We start from the raw sequence: 21,740 nt of genomic DNA, 5'->3' as shown, positions 1-21,740 counted from the left end.
ACTAACCTCCAAGCACAGAAACAGAGCATGGGGGCTCCATCTGGCCGCACCAAGGCTGACAGATGTCCAAAATAAAGTGAGATTTTTGTTTCTATGAGCAGGAAGCAAACATTTTTAAAAAATAAACAGGAAGGTGGGAGTAGATGGGAACAAGAAATATTGCCTACAATAAAATAGGGCCAGACTCAGTCAGCTCCCCAATTCTTTAGTTCAGTGTTTTTCAACCTTAGCAACTTTAAAATATGTGGACGTCAACTCTCAGAATTCCCCAGACAGCATCCAATACAACTGATGAAGCTTCCAGGATAGGAACAGAAACATCTTCTTTTCCTCAAAAAGTCAGTCCAGTTGCCTTTTTGGAAATAAAAACCACTTTTGATGTAATAACAGTAATAATAATTTATTAAATTTGTATGCTGCCTGGTTCCTAGCAATTTTGGATGATTTACAAACTGCTGGCCCGTGGGCCAGACACGTCATCCAGAAGCCACTCCCACCCCATTGCTGGCAATGGCAAAACCGTCCCGATACGTTGCGTGATATCACATGACGTCGTGAGTTTGACATGTCTGCTTTAAATCTTATGGCAACCTCAGTCCAGAGGGAAGATGCTGCTACAGAGAGGGTGCATTTTGGGGTCCGGATAGATGGCCTTGTTTGAGCCCTGACTCAGTGCAGGACATCAGAGGCAAGCAAGCCCAGCCAACACCTGCTTATTTTTGTTAATATGCCATTGTGAGCAAAAGCAGAATTTCTGGCTGGCAAGGCCCCCAACAGATGGTCTCCAGTGACTTGAAAAGAGCAACTGAGCCAGCAAAGCCTAAAACTGCATTTGGAATCATGTGTTAATCAAACAAAATGAACTTTAATCCTAATTCTCAAGGTCAGAAACCTTTTTTTAGATTTTAGATTTTCTTTTTAAGTTTAGTCTTGACCTGCCTTTTGTTGGCTTTCCCAACACATTGAGATGAACCCTCTAAAAATTAGAGCTGTACAATTTCCTTGGGCAATTAGGCTAGGATGATTCTGTCTGGAGGATATTATAACTTTGAGTCTCTGATCACAATTATGATATTATTTTTGGGTTTAATTGATATCCGTAGTTGTTTTTTTTTGTTTGGGCAATGTATAATCATGCAATGAACAAAAATGCTGCAGAGTTGCATTGCTGAAGCTGGCAGACATATTAAGGTTTTAAAAGGAAGGAAGGAAGGAAGGAAGGAAGGAAGGAAGGAAGGAAGGAAGGAAGGAAGGAAGGAAGGAAGGAAGGAAGGAAGGAAGCAAAATAGAAGGAGGAAGGGAGGGAGGGAGAAAAAAGGAAAGTATGGATGAATGGAGGGAAGGCAAATAGAAAAATAGATGGATGGATGGATGGAGGAAGGGAGGGAGGAAAATAGGATGGATGAATGGAGGGACGAAAATAGAAGGATGGATGGATGGATGGAGGACAGAAGGAGGGAAGGAAAATAGAAGGATGGAGGGAAGGAAGGAAGGAAGGAAGGAAGGAAAATGGAAGGAGGGAGGGAAAATAGGAACTTCTGACTCTCTAACCTCCCCTAGCCCTTAATGGCTCCAGCACCACCGGGCCCCACACAGCCCCCCAAGCAGAAAGGATAGATTACCATGTGCTCCATGCAGATGCTGATCTCGCCGTCACTGTAAAAAGCTCCATAAAACCCCACGATGTAAGGGGAGTTGCATTCGTGCAGGACCTGGAGCTCCCGAATGATCTGGTTGCGAATTGCCGGCTTGATCTCGAGATGAATCAACTGCCAAAGAATCAGTCACTGTGTGGGTTGCTCCTTGGTTCTTCCCACCACTTCCACGCCCAGCCCACCATGCTGCCCATAGAGAGCCCAAGGGAGCCGGAGCAGAGGACAAACCCTCTAACCGGAACACCCTTCCGATCTTTACTCAGCTGTACCCACAAAGCCTGGATGTGCCTGTGCCAGCCTTCATTTACCGAGGAAGAAAGCCTTTCATCCTTCCTGGTCTGCCTAAGTGAGGCAGACAAAATTCTAAGGCTGAATACTGGCATTCCTTGACTTACGATCGTAATTGGGACTGGAATTTCAGTCACTAAAAAAATGCAATCATTATGCAAGTCATCATCTGACCAGACCCAATTTTATGACATGGTCATCAAGCCAGTCATGTGGCTGTTAAATGAATCGCATGGTCATTAAGCAAATCCATCTTTTCAAGTTGAGTCTGTCAGAAATCATCTGGGAAGCTTCCCAAATCACATTCATACGACCAAAGACACTGCAACTCTCGTAACTGTAGATCTGGGCTGCGAGTACTTGAATTTGCAATCAGGTGACCGTGGGGTGGTACCACAGTCATTAATTCCAAGGACAGGTTGTAAGTCACTTTGAGCCAGCGTTAAATAAAGAGTTGTAAGTCAAGGACTACCTGTATCCCATTTGAATCTCTAGCTATCTGAGCTCATGGAAGAATAGGAAAAAGTAAGATTTTGATACAGCAGCAATAAGCTAGCAGGTGACACAATTGCTAATTATGCCATTAAGAGTTTCTTATGCTTGGGACATGAGCTTTATGAAAGTGACCGGATACATGACTTTCCACGGCTGAGGGCAGACTCCAGCCCAGCAGTTTTGATGCCTGTGCGGCTTCACCTTTTGATTAAACATTTTAAAAAGAAAATAGGTGAGCAGAGAAGCTGGCTGGTATCTGGAGGTATGTTGGTGCTCAGAACATCACATTGTCCACGTCCGATAAATGGCTTCTGCAAATGGCAGCTGATTGAATAAACCATGGCTTAGTGAGACATGTGAACTTAACCAATAACAAAACTCACCTTCCTGGCCATAATGAGTCCAGAAGGCTTGTGTGAGACTTTGAAGACCACACCACCGTTGCCCGCGCCCAGTTCGCTGATCTTTTCGAAGTCGTCATCCTTCAGTTCCCCCACTTTTTGCTTCTGGGTTAAAAAGGCCTCCAGCCGTTTCCGCTGCTGCTCATCCAGTTCCAACTCCTCCAATTTTTTCTGCAGGGCTTCCAAATTGGTCCTGTGGGCCCAAGTGAGAGAAGGGAGAAACTCCTATTAATGATAAAGGAGCCAAGACCCCAGGCAAGCTCTTCTCCCTCAAGATACAGGAAACTAGCACATAAGAAAAAAAAAGAAGAGTTTTGATGTGCATTAGGACAAAGCTGCCTTGTTGTTTCTGCTGTCACCCACTACCCTTACTAATTTTTATGGTGTTTGTGTCTTGCCTTTTGTCTGAAGGCTCCCCTGTAAGAGAAGGAATGGAAGAACCTGGGGGTGAAGTCAAAAGAGGAATCAGCCTAGAATCCCAACATAGCCACAAGTGAGCTAAGTCCAAATACTCTTGAATTCTATGGACCTTTATCCAACTCCAAGCAGGTGCTACCCATGAGTTGAGAAGATTCTTGTGCATAGACTGTTGAGCAATAAATCAGTTTAACTGGAGCTTCACAGTTAGGTAGACCTGATCTTTTTCTCTTGAAATCACTCTACAAAGCGATCTCTCCTAGATCTTTCCTAGTTTTATGTCCAACCGCCCTGTGAGTAAATTGGGCAAGACAGCAGTGCCCCTATGCACTCCAGGGAGCTTTACAGCCTACTAAAGAAGAGGTGGAAGGTGCACATTCTTCAGATGCCATAACACATCTCCTGAGATTTTGTTGGGAAGGGAAGAACCAATTCGACTTTCTATTAAATGGATATTTAATGACCGACAATCATTTTGTGAAAGTGCGCCACTTCTGTTCTCAATGTTCCAGATATGTCCCTATCCACATACGTGTATCTTTCCTGTGTCTGTTCTTCCCTGCTGCACAGATGGAACACTTTAATGGGACACCCATCCAGCAGAAATAATATCAACCACATAAGCATAGTTAATTAACTTTCAAAGTGAAGACAACATTTTCCATCCTCTGGCATTTATTGATTCAACACAGCTGTCTTGTTCCCAGTGAGCAATCATTTCCCCTATAGAAAATGTTCTCAGATTCCATTTGCAGCAGACAGATAGTACTTTCCATCCTGTGGAAATGTTTTAGGCACTCAACGGAACCAATTTGCAAGCTGTTACACAACCACTGACACTTTGCATGGATGCTCCCCACTTCTTCATCATTTCTCTTCTCTCAACAACAAAAATACAATAAACAGGTATAAAAGAAGAGGACATGAGTTGCTGCCCCTCTTGTTCTAAAGATCCATCCTCTCTTAGACCACTTTTTTTCAAAGTAGGAGGACTTCTTTTCCCAGAGTTCCATGCAGAGGAACATCTTAAAGTTGCTAAGGCTAACGAACACTGTCTTAGGCTTCTTTCAGGTTGATGCAAATGGTTTCTGAATGTGAACTGACTCTGTTTTTAAGCTGAGAGATATAAAAGCCATTCTGTTCTTTAAAAACTTCCCTTGCAGCAGATCTTGCCAGCGATGAAAGCAGTTGCTAATCTATTTTGTATAATGAATTCAGGAAAACCAACTACCACTTTTAAACCTTGCTAATCAAAAGATAGAAAAATGAGTTGACATCCATCTTAGTCTAACACCTTCCACCTTGAATTTTGCAGAGATGTTATAAGATTAGGCTTGGCCAATTCTCAATATTAAGCAAGGCTCCTGGAGATGGCAAATTGCTTATGAAAAATCCAGCAGGAAAATGGTTTGCAACTCAAAGTTGCGCATCATCAGCAACAGATTTGTGAGCAGATAATTTTTAAAACAGCAAGCAATCAATTTTCACGCTCACAAGATATGGGTTTTGGTTAGAACACAGCTATGGAACACGGCAATTGTCACAAAATTTAAATTCTCCTTTGGAAAAAAAGTAAAAAAGTAGAGGCACTGTGTAGTATCTCAAGCGTCAGCTGAAAATAAAAGCTGTTAAAAATAAAAACAAAAACAAAACAGTTTTGACTATCCCTTGTCTTTAGGTTGACAATCCCAAACCAAAATGTGAATAAGCTATCATTAGAAGCAACAGAGATCTTGCATTAGTATGCCACAGTAAATTTTCAACTGTCACTGCAACTGGATTATGTACTTCCTGCTCTGGGGAAGATTCTTTTCCTTAATAGAGGAGTGGAATGCAGCTCGTGTTTCAAAAGGACATCTGCTGGCAATTTGCCCCCTTTCCAGCCAACTGCTTGTGTTGAACACCCCAAAACCTGGAAATTTATCCAGTGAAAGAAACCCAATTAATGGAAGGCCAGGTTTACTCATATGCTGGACTTCACAATCTGAGATACACAAAATTACATATATTGGCAAAGTCTACACATACATCAAGCTTAGAACATAGTCCAACCCCCTGTTCAAGGCAGGAGATCTTATACCATTCCAATCAAATGGTTGTCCAGTCTGTTTTTGGAAACCTCCAATGATGGAGCACCCACAACCCCAGTAGGTAAGCTGTTTCACCGATTTAATTTCTCCTTACTTCTAGGTTGCTTCTCTCTTTGATAAACTTCCACCCATCGCTTCTTGTCCTGCCCTCAGGGGCTTTGGAGAATAGATCGATTCCCTCTTCCCTGTGACAGCCCTTCAAGAACTGGAAAGTGGTTATCATATCCCTCTTAATCTTTCTCTTTGATAGGCTAGACCAGTGGTGGTGAATCTATGGCACGGGTGCCAGAGGCTGCACTCAGAGCCCTCTCTGTGGGCACGCGCACCGTCGCCCCAGTCCTAGGCCTTCAGCTGGGTTTTATAAAACCTTTTCGCTTTAGGCCTCCGCCGCCGTGTGCAAAAAAAAAAAGAAAAAGGTTCAATCAATTTCAATTTCTTGCGGGAAAAAAAATCTTGTAAAATTGGAATTGATTGATTGAACTTTTTAGTCCTACCCAGTCTGCCGTTACCACTGCAGCCACCCCCACCCAATGGGCCACGCCCACCCAGCACCCGATGATGCATAAGTGGTTTTGGGTTGCAGTTTGGGCACTCGGTCTCTAAAAGGTTCGCCATCACTGGGCTAGACATACCTAGTTCTCTCAACCATTTGTCATACAATTTAGCCACCAGATCCCTTATCACAGTGATGGCAAACCTTTTAGAGACCGAGTGCCCAAACTGCAACCCAAAACCCACTTATGCATTGAGTGCCGGGTAGGTGTGGCCCATTGGCTGGGTGTGGCCAATTGGTTGGGCGTGGCCCATTGGGTGGGCATGGCTGCAGTGGTAACGGCAGACTGGGTGGGACTAAAAAGTTCAATCAATCAATTCCAACTTTGCAAGATCTTTTTTTTCCCACGAGGTTGAAATTGACTGATTGATTGAACCTTTTTTTTTTGCACACGGCGGCAGAGGCCTAAAGCGAAAAGGTTTTTTAAACCCAGCTGAAGGCCTAGGACTGGGGCGATGGCGAGCGTGCCCACAGAGAGGGCTCTGAGTGCCGCCTCTGGCACCCTAGGTTCACCACGACTGCCTTATCATCTTAGTTGCTCTTCTCTGAACTGTCTAGGATCTCAGCATCTTTTTTGTATTCTGGTGTCCAGAACTGGATGCAGTATTCCAAATGTGGCCTCACTACTATTACTTCCTGTGATCTTGAAGCTATCCCCTGTTGATGCAACACAGGATTGCATTAGCTTTTTTGGCAGCTGCAGCACATTGCTTAAAATCAGGTTGCCGCTTTGATCAGAAATAAGGTAAAACACACAGCTTAATAGGAGCCAGACATCAGGAGGAATAACAGAGTAACAGAGTCGGAAGGGACCTTGGAGGTCTTCTAGTGCAGAGGTCCCCAACCTTTGGGGCACCAGGGACAAGTTCCATGGAGAGAGGTCTTTTCGCGGACCGGAGGATATGTGGTTTTGTTTGTTGCCTGCATCTCATGGATGGGGCTTTGATTGTTTGTGTGGATCAGTTGCTGGCATGCTGCGGCCCGGTACTAGTCCACAGACCAGGGGTTGGGGACCCTTGTTCTAGTGCAACTCCCTGCTCAAGCAGGAGACCCTATACCATTCCGGACAAGTGACTGTCCAGTCTCTTCTTGAAAGCCTCCAGTAATGGAGCGCCCACGACTTCTGAAGGCAAACCGTTCCACTGGTTAATTGTTCTCACTGTTAAGATATTTCTTCTTATTTCTAGGTTCTCTGATAGCATTTTAGTAACTAACAATGGAAATTAATAAGCTTTCATGAGCTTCTGTCTTTGTTTTGAGTCTGAAAAAGTGCTCCAGACTCCTGATTTTTGGCCACCTAAACTAACTTGCTTCTTCTTCAACAATCAAGAAGTGCAAGAAGAGAATTGCAGAGTAATTAAACAGACTGCTGTTTTGGCTCTCATTCTTGCCAAATAGATAATTCTTTAATTCAACAATTGGACAGACTCAGAAACAGGGAGACAGCAGGAAAAGCAAAGCCTCTTGCCTCCGTTCAACTCAGTCTGCAGTTGTCATCTGCATTGGCATTTCTGAATCACGAGCACCATCAATTTCTTCTCTTAAAAGGACCAAGTAGCAGATAACGGCAAAGTTGGTTCTCTGCCCAAGGAGACAATTCAACAGGCTGGGTTAGATGGAGGAATAGGCTGTGTCAGAGCATGCACAGTCTTATTGCGCTGAAGTAACCCAGGAGTAAATACAGTAAATAGTGCTTTGCATTAAATGGTGGTTTATATTACACTATCTACAAGATACACTAGAAACAAGATACATGCACGTGGAACTCCAATACACAGCAATTACAGCGGCCAAATGCACAAGAGAGAGAGACTCCAGCAAGGTCTTCCCTTTTATACTCAAGCTCTTAAAGAGATACAGACTTCTGCTGAGTCATCCCTAATATTGCATCATTCATCTCACATTATACAAGCTGGTTAATTTCCAAATCATTACTTTGACAGGCTGAACTTACATCCTGTCTTAAGCCATAATATAATTTGGCCCTGATGGAAGGGGTGATGATGGTGCTACTGCACTTCTAGTTGGAAACTATGGCTTTGAGGCTTAACGTGTTATGGAAATCCAGCCCATTGTGATTAAGTCAATGAACTCTGATTTAGCACAGTATGCAAACCCAATTATAATCTCTCTTGTTAAGGATATTTTCTGTTTCCTTAAACTGTTCCCCAGCCAGATGTGTTAGAACAGGGATCTCCAAACTTGGCAGCTTTAAGACTTGTGGTCTTCTACTCCCAGAATTCTGGGAGTTGAGGAATTCTAGGAGTTGAAGTCCACAAGTCTTAAAATTGCCAAATTTGGAGACCCCTGGTTTAGAATATCCATAACTATCTCTTCTAGATGGCTAAGCATTCTGGGAGTCAGAATCCTCAAACATCTGAAGAATGCCTGGCTGGGAACAGCTGTTTCAAGCTCCAATATTATGCTTGGAAAACAATCATGTTTTGTTTTGTTTTCTGCTTCAGCAGTCATGGATAAAAAAAGATGTTGACCTTGAAAATGTATTAGTCTGTCTCCAGAATCACTCCCTCCCTAAAATTCTCCTCCACCTTCCTAATAATTGCTCATGCAAATTGAACTGTTAACTGCCTACCTTCTCAAAAGTGCATAGGAACTCAGCAGAATAATTTAGAATTTTGCACTTCATCTCCCAGATACAACTTTTTCTACAGAAAATGGTCTGCAATCAGACTTGAGACCCATCGCTTGCGCCAATGTAAATTTGTTCAAAGAGTGATGAAAGGTAGTGGACAGAGGGAAGAGTCACACTTCAACTGCTTACTGGACTTATACGCAGGTAGTCCTCACATTATGACCACAATTGAGCCCAAAATTTCCATTGCTAAGTGAGACAGATATTAAGTGAATTTTGCCCCATTTTACGACCTTTCTTGCCATAGCTGTTAAGTAAATCACTGCATTCAATAAGTTAGTAACCCGGTTGTTAAGTGAATCAGGCTTCCCCATTGACTTTGCTTGTCAGGTCACAACAGGTGATTCCATGACCCTGGGACGCTGCAACCGCCATAAATACATCCCAGTTGCCAAGCCTCCAAATTTTGATCATGTGACCATGGGGATGCTGCAAGGATCCTAAGTGTGAAAAACAGTCATAAGTCACTTTTTTCAGTGGCACTGTAACTTCAAACAGTCACTAAAAGAAAGATTGTAAGACAAGAACCACCTGCATATAATCCCATGTTTGATTATATGTGTTACTCCTCACAACTATTTGGTTAATATTTAAAATAAGACAATAGGGTGTGTAAATTTCCCTATCTTAAAAGATTCCAAATTTGGTACAGCTGTTTCATATATTCAAAATTTGGGAAAAAATACTCCATGTCTTAAAGTCTGACCTGCTCTTGGCCATTTTGTCTCAATATTATCATATGGAACAACAAGAACTTGACAGAAGCCCTTGTTTTATTTGTTCCACGGCCATGGTATAGCAAGACCTATTTTGTCCTTAACATGATCGATTTGTAAGGAGAAATTATTCTTCGCTGCTGGTCCACCCATGGTTGCAATTTGGTGGGGACTTTCGAAAGCCATGGGTGGCAACCATTCCTGGTAGAAGAACTGGAAGAATTCATTAAGTTTTACTTCCTGGACAGAGCTACCACCAATTTGCTTAGCCCTTATGTGCTCCTGAGAGAACATTCCAGTAGTAGTGAATTCATGAGTGGAGGTTGCCTCCCTGTCCTAGCTGGGAAGGAAAGCTAGCCAGCAATGTTCCATAGGAATTCATGGTGGTGAAGGCCTCAATCAGAGAGCAGACGTTGGTCAAGAATGGCTTTTTCCTCTCCAAGCAGCCCGACTCTATGTAGACCACAAGCAATTGGATCATTTCACCCACCGGATGCCCACTTTGTGCAATGGGAGACGAGGAGGTGAAGGAGACTCAACTGGGATTAAAGAAACCTTGCTCATGTTCCTAATGAAGCTCATCAAGATGTCAAAGTCTTCTTTATCTCAAGACTTTATCAAACTGACTTTCACAGTGATAAAAGTTTCCCGCACTCTTCCCCAACCGCCTTCCAGATGTGCCAATCTGCAATACTCATCACATCAGCCCAGGGAAGGCTGCCCTTGCTTATGGAGAAGACCTTCCTGAAATAACTGGAGAATGCAGAAGAAATTAACGCTGGGTGGGAGGAATCCCCCAAAGGAAACTGGATTTGGGCCAGGGAACGTTTTGCATGCAAGGCAACCCGCCACAGTACAAACCACAGAGGAGCAGATGCTATGTTGGAGACCAGCGGAAGAGGTCAGCTGCTGCTTTCATGCTTACTTACGAAGCTACCAGAAGCATCTGGCCAAGAAGCTAAAAGAATGCCAGATGAGAAGCATCTTTGGCCCAAAGTGAAGGGCTCATTTTCCTCTTCCATAAAAAAAAGAAACACATGCAAAACTGCTCCCTTCCCTGTCTTACCGTGTATCCTCCAAAATAAGGCCCAGTTTTATATATATTAAACGATTTTTAGTTTGATATTATCGTGATGTTCGCATTTATTTGTTTTTTACTATATATATATATATATATATATGTATATATATATATATATATATATATATATTATCAAAATGTGTTTCATGTGTTTCTTTTTTTTATGGAAGAGGAAAATGAGCCCTTCACTTTGGGCTAAAGATGCTTCTCATCAGGCATTCTTTTAGCTTCTTGGCCAGATGCTTCTGGTAGCTTCGTAAGTATATATATACATATATTGCTCCAAAAGATCCATTACAGCTTATTTTCAGGGAAACACGATATCAGGGTGATCAGCCCAGCTGACGTTGCGGCTGCAGGCAAGCTGAGAGAGAGTGGGATGGAGTGGGCTGGCGGCTGTGTAGCATGTTGGGATCGCCTGCCTCCCCCGTGCCTCTGCATCCGCCTGCTGCCACGAGGACAAACCTCCCGCGGCCACTTGCCCAGTCTGTCCCGTCTCTCGGCTTGCCCGCAGCAACAACTCACCTGCATTGCACGGGCTATGCAGCCCCCAAAAGTGCCGGCCAAGGGGCCGACAGGCTGCTGATGCTGCACACCATCAGCCCCTGCACGCTCACTGCTTCCTGTGCTGGCCATGCCCACCCCACTCCCCAGGGCTGATGGTGATCTTAATTGGGGCTTATTTTGGGGGCAGGGCTTATATTAGTAGCAAGCTAAAAAAATCAGGCTAGGGCTTATTTTCTGGTTGGGTCTTATTTTCGGGAAAACATGGTATAAGACAAACAATCGTAATAATATCAGAGGTGCTCATCAACTTATGACCCTTTGTTTAATGGTATTTTGAATGTATGATGGGTCCAGACAAAGTGACTTATGAGCCACCCTCGAAGTTACACTTGCACCACCCCCACGGTTGCGTGATTGTGATTCAGGCACTTGCAAATTGGCTCACAGTTACAAAAGTGCAGCATCCTGTGATCACATGATCGCAATTTGCAGCTTTCCCAGCCGGCTTCCAACAAGTCAGTGGGGAAATCTGCAGGAAAGATTACAAATAGTGTCATGTGATGTCTCACTCAATGACCCTGGGAAGAAAGTCATAAAATCGGGTGTGGTCACGTGATGCCTCACTTAACAATCGCACAGCTTCACAATGAGTTTTCTAGTCCGAGTTGTGGCTGTACGTTAAGGGCTACCTATAATAATTACTAGAATAAAAGCAAGAAATAAATGGCTAATATATTGCACCCAAGGCTGTCCAGCTGTTTGCTGCTGGGGGAAGTGGTGGCTGGAGGAATGGAGAAACCCATTTCCTGTGCTTCCAGAACACCTCTGTTCCTTTGGCTTGAACAAGCTGCGAGAGGTTGGGGGACAAGCCCTTTGGAGATGCTAGACTGGAGTCCCACACCCAGGACGGGGCAGCATTGGATTAGATCTCTTGACTCCAAGAAAGGAGAGAATCGCCTGGAAAGGCCTTTTCCAATCCTATGACTTCGTGCCCAGACATAATGGAATGCAGTCTGGATTCCCAGGAGGGATTGGTTGCATTCCCAGAGGAGCAAGAGACAATTCTGTTCAGATAGCTTGCGTGAGAGAAAGAGGGTGCAGAGGACTCCTCCCTGACAGATCCCAGAGAATATGCTTAACGGGGCTGGTATGGAGGTTCTCAGTCATTCAGGGCATGGTTGTCCCAAAGGGGCTTTGTTTCTTTCAAAAGGCAGCCGGACTTTCTTGCTTGGCTTGAAGATGTTTTGTTTGGAACAGTGGGAGCATTCATTCTGTCCCATCTGTCACCTATGAAAGCAGCCACCACTGATCCAAAGCACATTTGTCAAATGACACATGAAACACCCACATCCCTCTTCAACTCTTAGCAATTTCTTAAAAATAACATTTTAACTTGCATGTTTTATTCTGCAATAGGTTAGATTATAATTGACACAGTATTACAAAATTCAGTACCCCTGGATAATCTGAAAAGTTGCACATTCAAAGAAAGTTTGCTTGTAGGGGGACTCACACCAGACTTGCATCTCTGAAATGCACAAAATTACAATTTCTGTCATCTACTTAACCAGCATAGCTGGATAATATTTGGTTTGGAAAAAGCAGTAAACATTCAAATGTCTTCAGCCTTTTAGTGGAATAGAATCTAGTACAGTGTTTTTCAAACTTGGCAACTTGAAAACATGTAGACTTCAACTCCCAGAATTCCCTAGCCGGGCATGGAGCTGAAATCCACACATCTTTAAGTTGTCAAGAGCAAGAAATATGTCCCTAGATTCTTTTGCTCACCTCATCTCCATTTTACTGTGCATAAAGGCAAAGCTTGAATTAATGATCATTCCCTTGGTCTCTTCTTTGGGACCAACAAGGGTGCTTTTAGACAAAATCTCAGAATGTAATTCAAATTTATTTTCTAGGAATACCTATGGATAATGGTGGCACTTTGCTCTGCAAGCTGTCTATTTATATTTCCCCATTTCCACTCTTAACAAATGGTGACAAATTATAGAGGTCAAAAAGCAATCTCTTTTTAAAAAATTCATGCCATGTGCAGTTTTCAGTTAAAGTTCTTCTCTGCTCTCTCATTCTTGAAGACTTTTTTTGGGGGGGGAGCAGATTGGGCAAATAAGCTGGATGAATCACTTGCATTTCCTTTTCAAACTGCAACAGGGATCCAATTCTAACCCAAAAGAAAGGAAGGATGACTCTCCCATTATTCCTTTTTTTTTTGAGAGAGAGAGATTGAGATTTGATAGTTTATCTATTCCTCTCCCTCCTGGAGGGAGGGAGGGAGGGAGGGAGGGAGGGAAGGGAAGGGAAGGGAAGGGAGGAAGGAAGGAAGGAAGGAAGGAAGGAAGGAAGGAAGGAAGGAAGGAAGGAAGGAAGGAAGGAAGGAAGATACTAGGAATGTAAACTGGTCATTTCTGCAATGGAGAAAGTCAGCACTTGACTTTTTCAAAAATTGCCATTGGTATTGGTGGTGATAAATAATCTGGAGATTAAAGTGAAGATAGTGTTCATTCTGAAGTGTGGTCTGATTAGGGCACCAGGTTGCGGAATTCCATTTGGAAGGGATCCGTCTTCCAGTTCAAACTCCAGCTGGATGCCATCTCAGGAAGGCAGGAGCCAGAACTGCAGACAATCACAACTTTCTCTAGCTTGACACTACCATCACAGCCTCCGCAATAGTCAGAGTGCCAAAACAATTAAATTGAACACCCTCAACTGCATGGCAGGTGGGAATATTTCCTCGCTCCAGGAAGATCTGCGTCATTTGCTCTGGACTGCTTTTCTGGATCCCTCTCCAATTTGGCTGCTCCAGTTCATTCAATATGATTAACACTCAGAGCCCAGAAGGGGACACAATAATCCAGGGGCAACCATCGATTAGCAAAGAATCACTGCTTCTCAAATGTGCTTGCTGTGCTCACCCTGAAGCAGCATAAAATGGCATTTGCTTCTTTCATAGTTAAGTCACCCTCTGGGCTCAGGTTTGCTTTGCAGAGTGTAAGCTTCCATTTCTAAAATAAATAAACCTTTTAAAATCAGATGGGATGCAAAACCTGTCAGCAACTTGGTGCCATATTTGGACCACACATCAAACTAGAATGAACACTATCTTCACTTTAAACTCCAGATTATTTATCACCACCAATATCAATGGCAGTTCTTGAAAAAGTCAAGTGGTGACTTCTTCTATTGCAGACGTGACCCTTTTGCTCCTACTTTGCCATTCCTTAAGCTGATATATATGGAGAGAGGGGGGCAGGGGGGGAGGGAGGGAGAGAGCTCAAGAACCAATATTCAGATCTCAGTGGCATTTCCAAAAGACAGTTCTGTTGCTTCCTCAACTTTCCTGCAAATAATAGTAATAATAATTTATTAAACTTGCAGGCTGCCCAACTCTCATGAACTCTGAGTACAAAGCAAACAAAAAAAATACAGTGAAATAAATAATAAAAAATACTGAAAAAAAATTAGCCTCCACAAAAGCTCAATAAAGGAGAAATAAAACCTGATGCTTATGGGTTTTTTAAAAAGGAAAAGTTTATTACTACCAAATTTTTTGCCCAGAATCTACATTCTCTCCCACCCTATGCCCCAGCAGCTCCACTAAAACAATCTGTCATAACCAGCTGCCCTGCAAATTCTAAAGAATTTTGGCCACAGAGTCTACAAATACTGGCAATTAGCAGTCAACATATACATAAGGAAAAACATAAAAGCACCAGGTTGATCGTTTGGATCCCTCATTCCTAGGCACAAAGTGGAACCACCTCTCTGAATCAGAAATCAAGTATTAGATCCTAAATAAAGACCAGCATTACTGTGAAGTCTGCTTGGCCTTGTTTTCTTATCCTGTCTGATACCTGCGCTGAAATCCTATTAAGTTCCACCTAAATCTATTTCATTCCAAGAATACATCCTGTTTTGACCTAAGCGCTGCATACACAAAATAACGAAAGCCAGGATCAAACAAGGATCCAGCTTCCTCCAGACAAGGGAAGATTCAAGCCAAAGACCAGGGGAGAGCAGGGGGGGTCCAGAATGAACAACAACAAAAAAAAGGGTGGGGAGAGGTTTCCCAAGAATCCTGCTTTGGAAGGGGCAGACCCTCACTCCCAGGCAGCCACCCAAAGCCCTGCACAAGCAGGAAGGACCCGAGCCGCCCGCGCGAAGCTCCAACTTGGCTGGCTGAAGCGCACTCAATCCAGGGCGGCCACCAGCCTCGCTCGTCTGCGCTCCCCCCGCCCCAGCTCAGCCCCGCACCGGCCAGAGTCGCGCCGGGGAGTGACGCGGCAGCCCCGGGGTGCGCAGCCGGCGGGCGGGTAGGCACCGGGCGATGGCAGGCGACTCTTTCCACATGGGAGAAGCTCAGCCGGGCGATGCCTCCGCGTGTGGCCGGCAAGGATCGCCTGCACCGAGACGAGGAAGCGCAAGGAAGGTTCCGCTCGCGGCCCTCCAGCAACAAGCAGCCCCGAGAACTGCACGCGCCGTTGGCCGGAGAACCTCCGCTTCCTTCTTTCCTCTCTTCCCTCCTCCTCTCCTTCGTTCACTCCTTCCTATCTTTACTTCTTCCTCCTTTCTCCTTCCTTCCTTCCCTTCCTCCCTGCCCAGAGAGGCGCCCCACTCACTCGGCCGCGCTGGTGCCGTTGATGGTCGAGCCGTCGGGCGCGGGGCTCAGCTGGATGGGCCCCGGCTTCTTCTTGGGCATGGCGGCGGCGGGCGGCTGGAGGCGGGCAGGGCTAGGCTTCCTCCGCCGGTCGAGCCCGGACCGGGCGGCGGGCGCGGGGCTGGCTGCGCTGGCTGTCGGTGCGCCAAGGCGAGCCCGGCGGGGCGGCTGCGCTCGGGGAGCGCTTTAAAGCGCGGGAGGCGGGCGAAGGGAAGGGGCGCTCCCCCACCCTCGGGCCGGGCCGCGCGCAGGGCGCATGTGCTTCTGGCTCGGCGGGCAGCGCCAAGACGCGGCGGCGGCGATACTTCCGGCCCTCCTGTACGAAATGCAGGCGAGCAGCGCCGCCGCCGAGGAGGAGGGAACGGGGGTCGGGCGTTGTTCCCGCTGCGCCGCCCCTTTCCGACCGGTTTCCTGGGCGGTGGGAGGGCGAGCGGAGCCCCCGCCGGGCCTAACAGCCCAGGGACGCCGCTCCCCAACCTGGCGCCCTCCAGACCCAGATTGGGCTGGCGAGCGCACGCAGCTGCGGGCGTTGTCCATCCTCCCTCTGCCCCCCCTTCCAACTAGGGGCCCGCACTACTCCGAGGCTTTGGGCTCTTGCTGGACTGACGCTCTTACGCTGGGTGGGGGGGCTTCCCAGATTGGAATTTGCCGGATTGTTTGGTGAGGGGCACCACCGTTAGTCTTTGTAAGCCCCACATCGGATAGGGGGCATATCCAGTACAGGTAGTCCTCAATTTACAACAGTTCTTTTAGTGACCATTCAAAATTACAACTGCACTGAAAAAAATGAGTCAAGAATATTTTTCACACTTACAACTTTGTGGCAACTCCAGAGTAACATGATCAAAATTGGCAACTGGCTTGTATTTATGACGGTTGCAGGTGACCCCCTTTTGTGGCCTGACAAAGTCAATGGAGAAACCAGATTCCCTGTGTGACTAACTTAATTACTACAGTGATTCACTTAACAACTGTGGCAGAAAATATCCTAAAATGGGGCAAAGCTCACTTAACAAATGTCTCACTTAGCATCAAAAATTTTGGGCTCAATTGTGGTCAAGGGCCATCTGTATATGGGAATGGGGACATGTTAGGGCCTTTCATTCAGGAGCTCCCCTTTCCTTGGCCATCTCTCACTTCTTAAATCCCCCATCTCTCTAAGGCCAGCACTGAGAGCCACCTACACCTGCCAAAGCCAGGCATAAACTTGCTGTGGAGCCCCCTCCCCACCTGCCCCTTCCCTACCTGCTGCTTCTACTTCCTTTTCAGCAGCAAAAGATTTCGTTTCTTTAATTGTCTCCATTTTTCTTTTAGATGCTGCACATAAATGGACTCACCTGTTACCTGCTACACATTGTTTTGCAACATTTTATACATACAGAGAGTCCTCGACATATGACCACAACTGGGAGCAGGATTTCCAATGCTATGCAAAACAGTCATTAAGTGAGTTTTGCCTGATTTTATCTTTTTTTTGCCATGACTCTTAAGTGAATCATTGCAGTTGTTAAGTGCAAATCCGGTTTCACTCATTGAATCAGATTGTCGGAAGCCAGCTGGCAAGGTCACAAATGGGGATCACATGAGCCTGGGATGCTGCAACTGTTGTAAATCCATGACTGCCAGGTGCCCAAATTTTGATCACATGACCAATGGTCTTCAGTGCCAATGCTATAATAGTAATAGGGCCTTTAAAAGTATAGTACAGTGGCTAGATGTCCTTTAATATAAAGGACAGTATTTCAGAAAACTGGCCTTTAGATCAGGGGTGTCAAACTGCTGGCCTCCAGGCCAGATGAGTCATGGTGAAACCCCGCACACCCCATTGCCGGCAATGGAAAAAAAGTCATGATACGTTGCGACACGTCACGCAATGTTGCAAGTTTGATACCCCTGTTTAGATTCAAAAACTCATTTTTGACCTTTATTTTGGCCTTTAACCTTAAAATGGTACCTCTCGGTGCCCACTCTTTCACATTACTGTGAAAAACATGGAAGACAATTTTTTTAAAAAAATACAAGTAGTTCTCAATTTACCATCTGTTTAGTGACCATGTGAACTTACAGTGGCATGAAAAATGTGACTTACGACAGTTTTCTGCACTTACAACTGTTGCAACATGCCTGAGGTCAAAATTTGGACCCTCGGCAACTCACTCATATTTATGACAGTTGCTGTGTCCTGGAGTGACGTGATCACCTTTTGCAACCTTCTGACAAGAAATGTCAATGGGGAAGCCAGATTCACTTAATAACCATGTTACTAACTTAACCACTGCTGTGATTTGCTTAACAACAGTGGCAAAGTTCACTCAACTGTCTTGCTTAGCAATGGAAATTTTGGGTTCAATTCGGGTTGTAAATTGAGGACTATCCCAGTCTGCTGCACTGAGCCTCGAATTCAACTCGTAAAGAGAATTAAAATTTAATTGGGCAAGTAATAGAGTCTCCATTCCCACCCTACATTCACGGGTCGTTTAGTTTAAGCATCAATAAGGAGAGGTTACCTATGAATGAAAATTAAAGATCTAGCTGATGTTGCGTCCCCGCTATGACAAAAGACGGAAATAATTCTATCTCCCATTGGAGTTAGAGTAGAGCATTTGTTATCTCACAGCTGGCAAGAGTGAATGGAAAGAACAAGCTTGTCTTAGTGGCCTCTTTTCCAGATCTTTATTTAAATTTATCTGCTGCCCAGATTCTCTGGGTAGTGAGATGGGCAGCATACATATCTAATAAATAAATAATTGAAAAATGTGGGTCAATCACATCTTCTCTGGGATGGGGCGTACATTGCAGGTCTTGCTGCAGCAAGTCCTGTCCTCTCACCTGGACCTTATTCTTCTTTCTTAATAAAGCCTTATTAATATCCTAGGCTTTCTCAACTAGGTTTAAGGCTTTTGAAGCAGATTTCTTAAAATAACCTTAAAATGCCATTAAAAAGGATTATTTCTTTCAGCGACAGCAATATCCAATTTGACCACAGGAGGGCAGGGTTTCCCTTCCCATAGCATTAACGTTGAGGCCTTTTGCCCAGGATCGGGACACCGACAAGCTATTCTGTTGGTAGCCGCTTTGCTTGGGTTGGTTGTAGCCTATGGATATTTAAAAACAGTGAGGAAAGTGCACAGGAGGCCCGCTTAGGCTCCCATCGCCTGTTTCCTGGGAGAGGGGAAGTTATTTATTGAGACTAAAGCGGTCAAGCCCTCTGGGAAGAATTGAGTCCTACGGTTAAAGAAGGAATAGCAGCCACAAAAGGAAATAAACCCTTTTAACATGATTTTAAGATTATTATTATTTATTTATCTATTGAAGCTATTGGATGCTATTAAGGGTCAAAAAACAGTGCCATCCCGTGGTTGAAGCAGGTATAGCAGCCCATTACAAAACTTTTCAATGGCATTTTAAGGCTATTCTTTATTATTAAAACCTTATTAATATTAATAGGGCATCATAGTCCTCCTTAACTAGGTTGAAGGCTTTTGAAGCAGATTTCTTCTTCCGCGCCTGTGCGTTGCAGCAAACGGGCCTCCCCTGGCCCTGTTAATAAGGTGTTAACACCGTTAAAAAAGACAGAGAATATCGTAATTTTAAAATGGCATTAAAAGCGTTTATTTCTTTTGGGGGCCGCAATACCCGTTTTTGACCACAGGAGGGAAGAGTTTTCCGTCCCGTAGCATTAATGTTGAGGCCTTTTGCCCAGCATCGGGACACCGAGAAGCTAAGCTGCAAAGCGCAGAGCGTCGCCACACTATGCTCCTCCGAAAGGGTCGGGCCGCTTCCTTCGGCCTTCGGCGCATGTCCGCCGGCTGGTTCTTCACGGGTAATCTGCGAGAGGCCCACTCGGCCCGGTGGACTTCCTGTCCGTCGGTATCGGCCGTCACCCAGGTGCTGCGGTTAAAAGGACCTTTCCATCATGAGCGACTTCCGGCCCTTCGTTCTTAATCTTTCCCCCTACTTCTTTTCGGGTAGACCTCCTCAGCATGGTCGATTTCTCGTCCGCTCAAATTCGCCGTCCTCCAGGGTCTTTGCAATGTGACCTTCCCAATATGGGCGACTTCCGGTCAGTTTTTCTTAATCATCCTTCCACTTCCTTTTTTTCGGGGATCTTCTGGGCAGGGCGGACTCCAGTCCGATCAACGAGGTAAGCCTTTAAAACCCCATTCAAAAGGCTTATTTCCATTGGCGGCCGCAATACCCGTCCCATAGCATTTACCACCAAGGCCACCGTAGGCCTTTTCCACGGCCTCAATGCCGCTATCTCTAAGGGAGGGAAAACAGTGCCCTCCCGTGGCCACGCCGGGTATAGCAGCCACCAAAAGAAATAAACCTTTGAAAATGGCAAAAGGGCCTCCCGTCGCCCTATTAATATTAATAAGAGGTTACTAATAAAGATGGGGGAAAAATAAATAGCCTTAAAATCCCATTTAAAAGCTTTATTTTTTTCGGCGACCGCAATATCCGCGTTTGACCACAGGAGGGCACAGTTTTCCGTTCCGTAGCATGACATCCGACGACGACATTCCCAGTACGGCCGAGTTCCTGTCCATCCGCCGAGGCCGTACTCAACTTTCTGTCCGTTGGCAGCACGGTTCCCTGCTTTTTCCCGTGCTCTTTTCTGCACTACGTTGACGGAGCCGCAGGAAGGAAAAAAGGAAGCCTGCTACTGCCTCAGGTGAGCCGAGCCATCCCCGCATTTCCTGATTCCAGAAAGATACCGGCTTTCTCTGTTACCTAGTTAGCGGGGGATCCCCACCTTCCCCCTCCTCCCCGGCCACTCGTTTGGTCCTCTCCCCTAAGATGTCCGCCTGGCCTTTCGCCGCCGGTGTCTGTAAAAATGCGACCGAGAACCGGTGGCGGCGGCGGCGCCGGAGGTTGTGAGACCTGGTCTCTTTGCGCTCTTTCCCTTTCAGCTATAGGGGCTAAATTGGGAACGTAGAGACGAAGTTAGCTTGTTTTAACAGCACACTTCGGGATCGTTTACGCGAGCTCAGCCGCGGCTTCTTTTTAGCTCCTTTTTAGAGGCGGGGCCGGCGGGGCACGTTCCAGGCTTTTGCCGTTCGGGTCGGGAAGGGGGTTCCGACCCGTCTCGGGGGTCTCCTCGAAGGCTGCCAAGCAAGGCAGCCGTTGAATGGTGTTTTCCCAGCGCCCGAGTCCCGGATGTAGAAGAACCAGTCGTATCGCGCTTCCCTGTGTTACATCTTAAAGAGGTTGCTCCTCCAAAAAGTGCACCCCGCTCGCCCCCTTTAAGCAAATCCAGGTGTTTTTATTCAAGAATAGTTTTGTTTGTCCTGCCCTGCTATTTCTTTAAGGAGATCGTACGTATGTAGGTTTGTATTTAGGTTTGATGTTTCTAAACTATATTTCTTAGAGATCCCTATGTATTAATCTAGGCGCAATATCAAATCTCTATTTGAACTTGTGTGCATTTTTATTAAGAAACGATCAATATAAAAATAAATGCAGTTTATTTTGAAAATGTGTATAACCTATCGTTCCCTTCTAGGTTTATCATTTAAAGGATGGATAAAAGGGATGAGACGTGAGAAGTTGCAACTAATGAATGGCTTTTATTATTTTGTTCGCCGTCCATCTAACTTTGTAGACCTTCCTCCAAAACAAGTCAGGGTTAGGACGGATAGGAGATTCCTTCCTTTCCTCTCCAGGTTGCCGTAAACAGCCCACCCACCGCCCAGCGGTAAGAGAAAGGAAAAGCAGGTCTCTCTGGGGGCAGCAGGAGACCCGGGTCTTTGCAGAGTCCGGCTTGCAATTTTGCTAACTTCCCCCAGACACGGCTGCATCGACTGATGTAGGGCCAGGAGGAAGGGGGCGGACGCCTGCCGGAACCATCAGCCTTTTTGGAAAAGGCAGTGGAGAAAGGAGGTCACGCTCCCTTGATTTCCAGCCTAGAGCCTCCGCCGGATGGGTGACCCCCCACCCCTTGCTGTGGCTGTTAAGAAGGAACTGGGGGAAAACAGGTAAGTTGTCCTTGAGGATTCCCCCCCCCCTTTTTTGCCACTTTCAGTGAGGTTAAGGCTTTTCCTTTTAAAGAGACAGGGATGGAAATGGAGTAAGGTTGGGAGCCCAGTAAAAACCCCAAGAGGAAGCGGGAAACAGGGTGGGAGGTTGCGATTGCCACCGCTCCTCTCAATATTGCAGTTTTGGTGGGAAATAGCGGGAGGGACCTCTCCAAGGGCCTTCCCACTAGCAGA

At 45.5% G+C, this 21,740-nt stretch overlaps 1 protein-coding gene and 1 long non-coding RNA gene across 2 annotated transcripts in view; one reads left to right on the top strand and one right to left on the bottom strand.

The window, feature by feature from the left end:
* MAP2K1 (mitogen-activated protein kinase kinase 1) overlaps positions 1–15,889 on the bottom strand; it is a 34,588-nt gene extending 18,699 nt beyond the window's left edge. Inside the window, exons 1-3 of the mRNA XM_039369621.1 lie at positions 15,491–15,889; positions 2,822–3,032; positions 1,623–1,769 (exon numbers count right to left, since the gene is read on the bottom strand). Coding sequence (XP_039225555.1) covers positions 1,623–1,769; positions 2,822–3,032; positions 15,491–15,570 — 438 coding nt within the window. The 5' untranslated portion in view covers positions 15,571–15,889. The remainder of the gene's footprint in view (positions 1–1,622; positions 1,770–2,821; positions 3,033–15,490) is intronic.
* Positions 15,890–19,490: 3,601 nt separating this feature from the next.
* Positions 19,491–20,711, top strand: LOC120320128. Its single transcript, XR_005559909.1, has 3 exons — positions 19,491–19,672; positions 20,006–20,203; positions 20,540–20,711. It is a non-coding gene; the product is annotated as an uncharacterized LOC120320128 (long non-coding RNA).
* Positions 20,712–21,740: the final 1,029 nt, after the last annotated feature.

Source organism: Crotalus tigris, unplaced genomic scaffold (genome assembly GCF_016545835.1).
Source record: "Crotalus tigris isolate CLP2741 ecotype Arizona unplaced genomic scaffold, ASM1654583v1 scf7180000021179.819088, whole genome shotgun sequence".
NCBI lineage: Eukaryota > Metazoa > Chordata > Lepidosauria > Squamata > Viperidae > Crotalus > Crotalus tigris.
The sequence above is the reverse complement of the archived record's forward strand: the minus strand, read 5'-3'. Positions and strand labels throughout refer to the sequence as shown.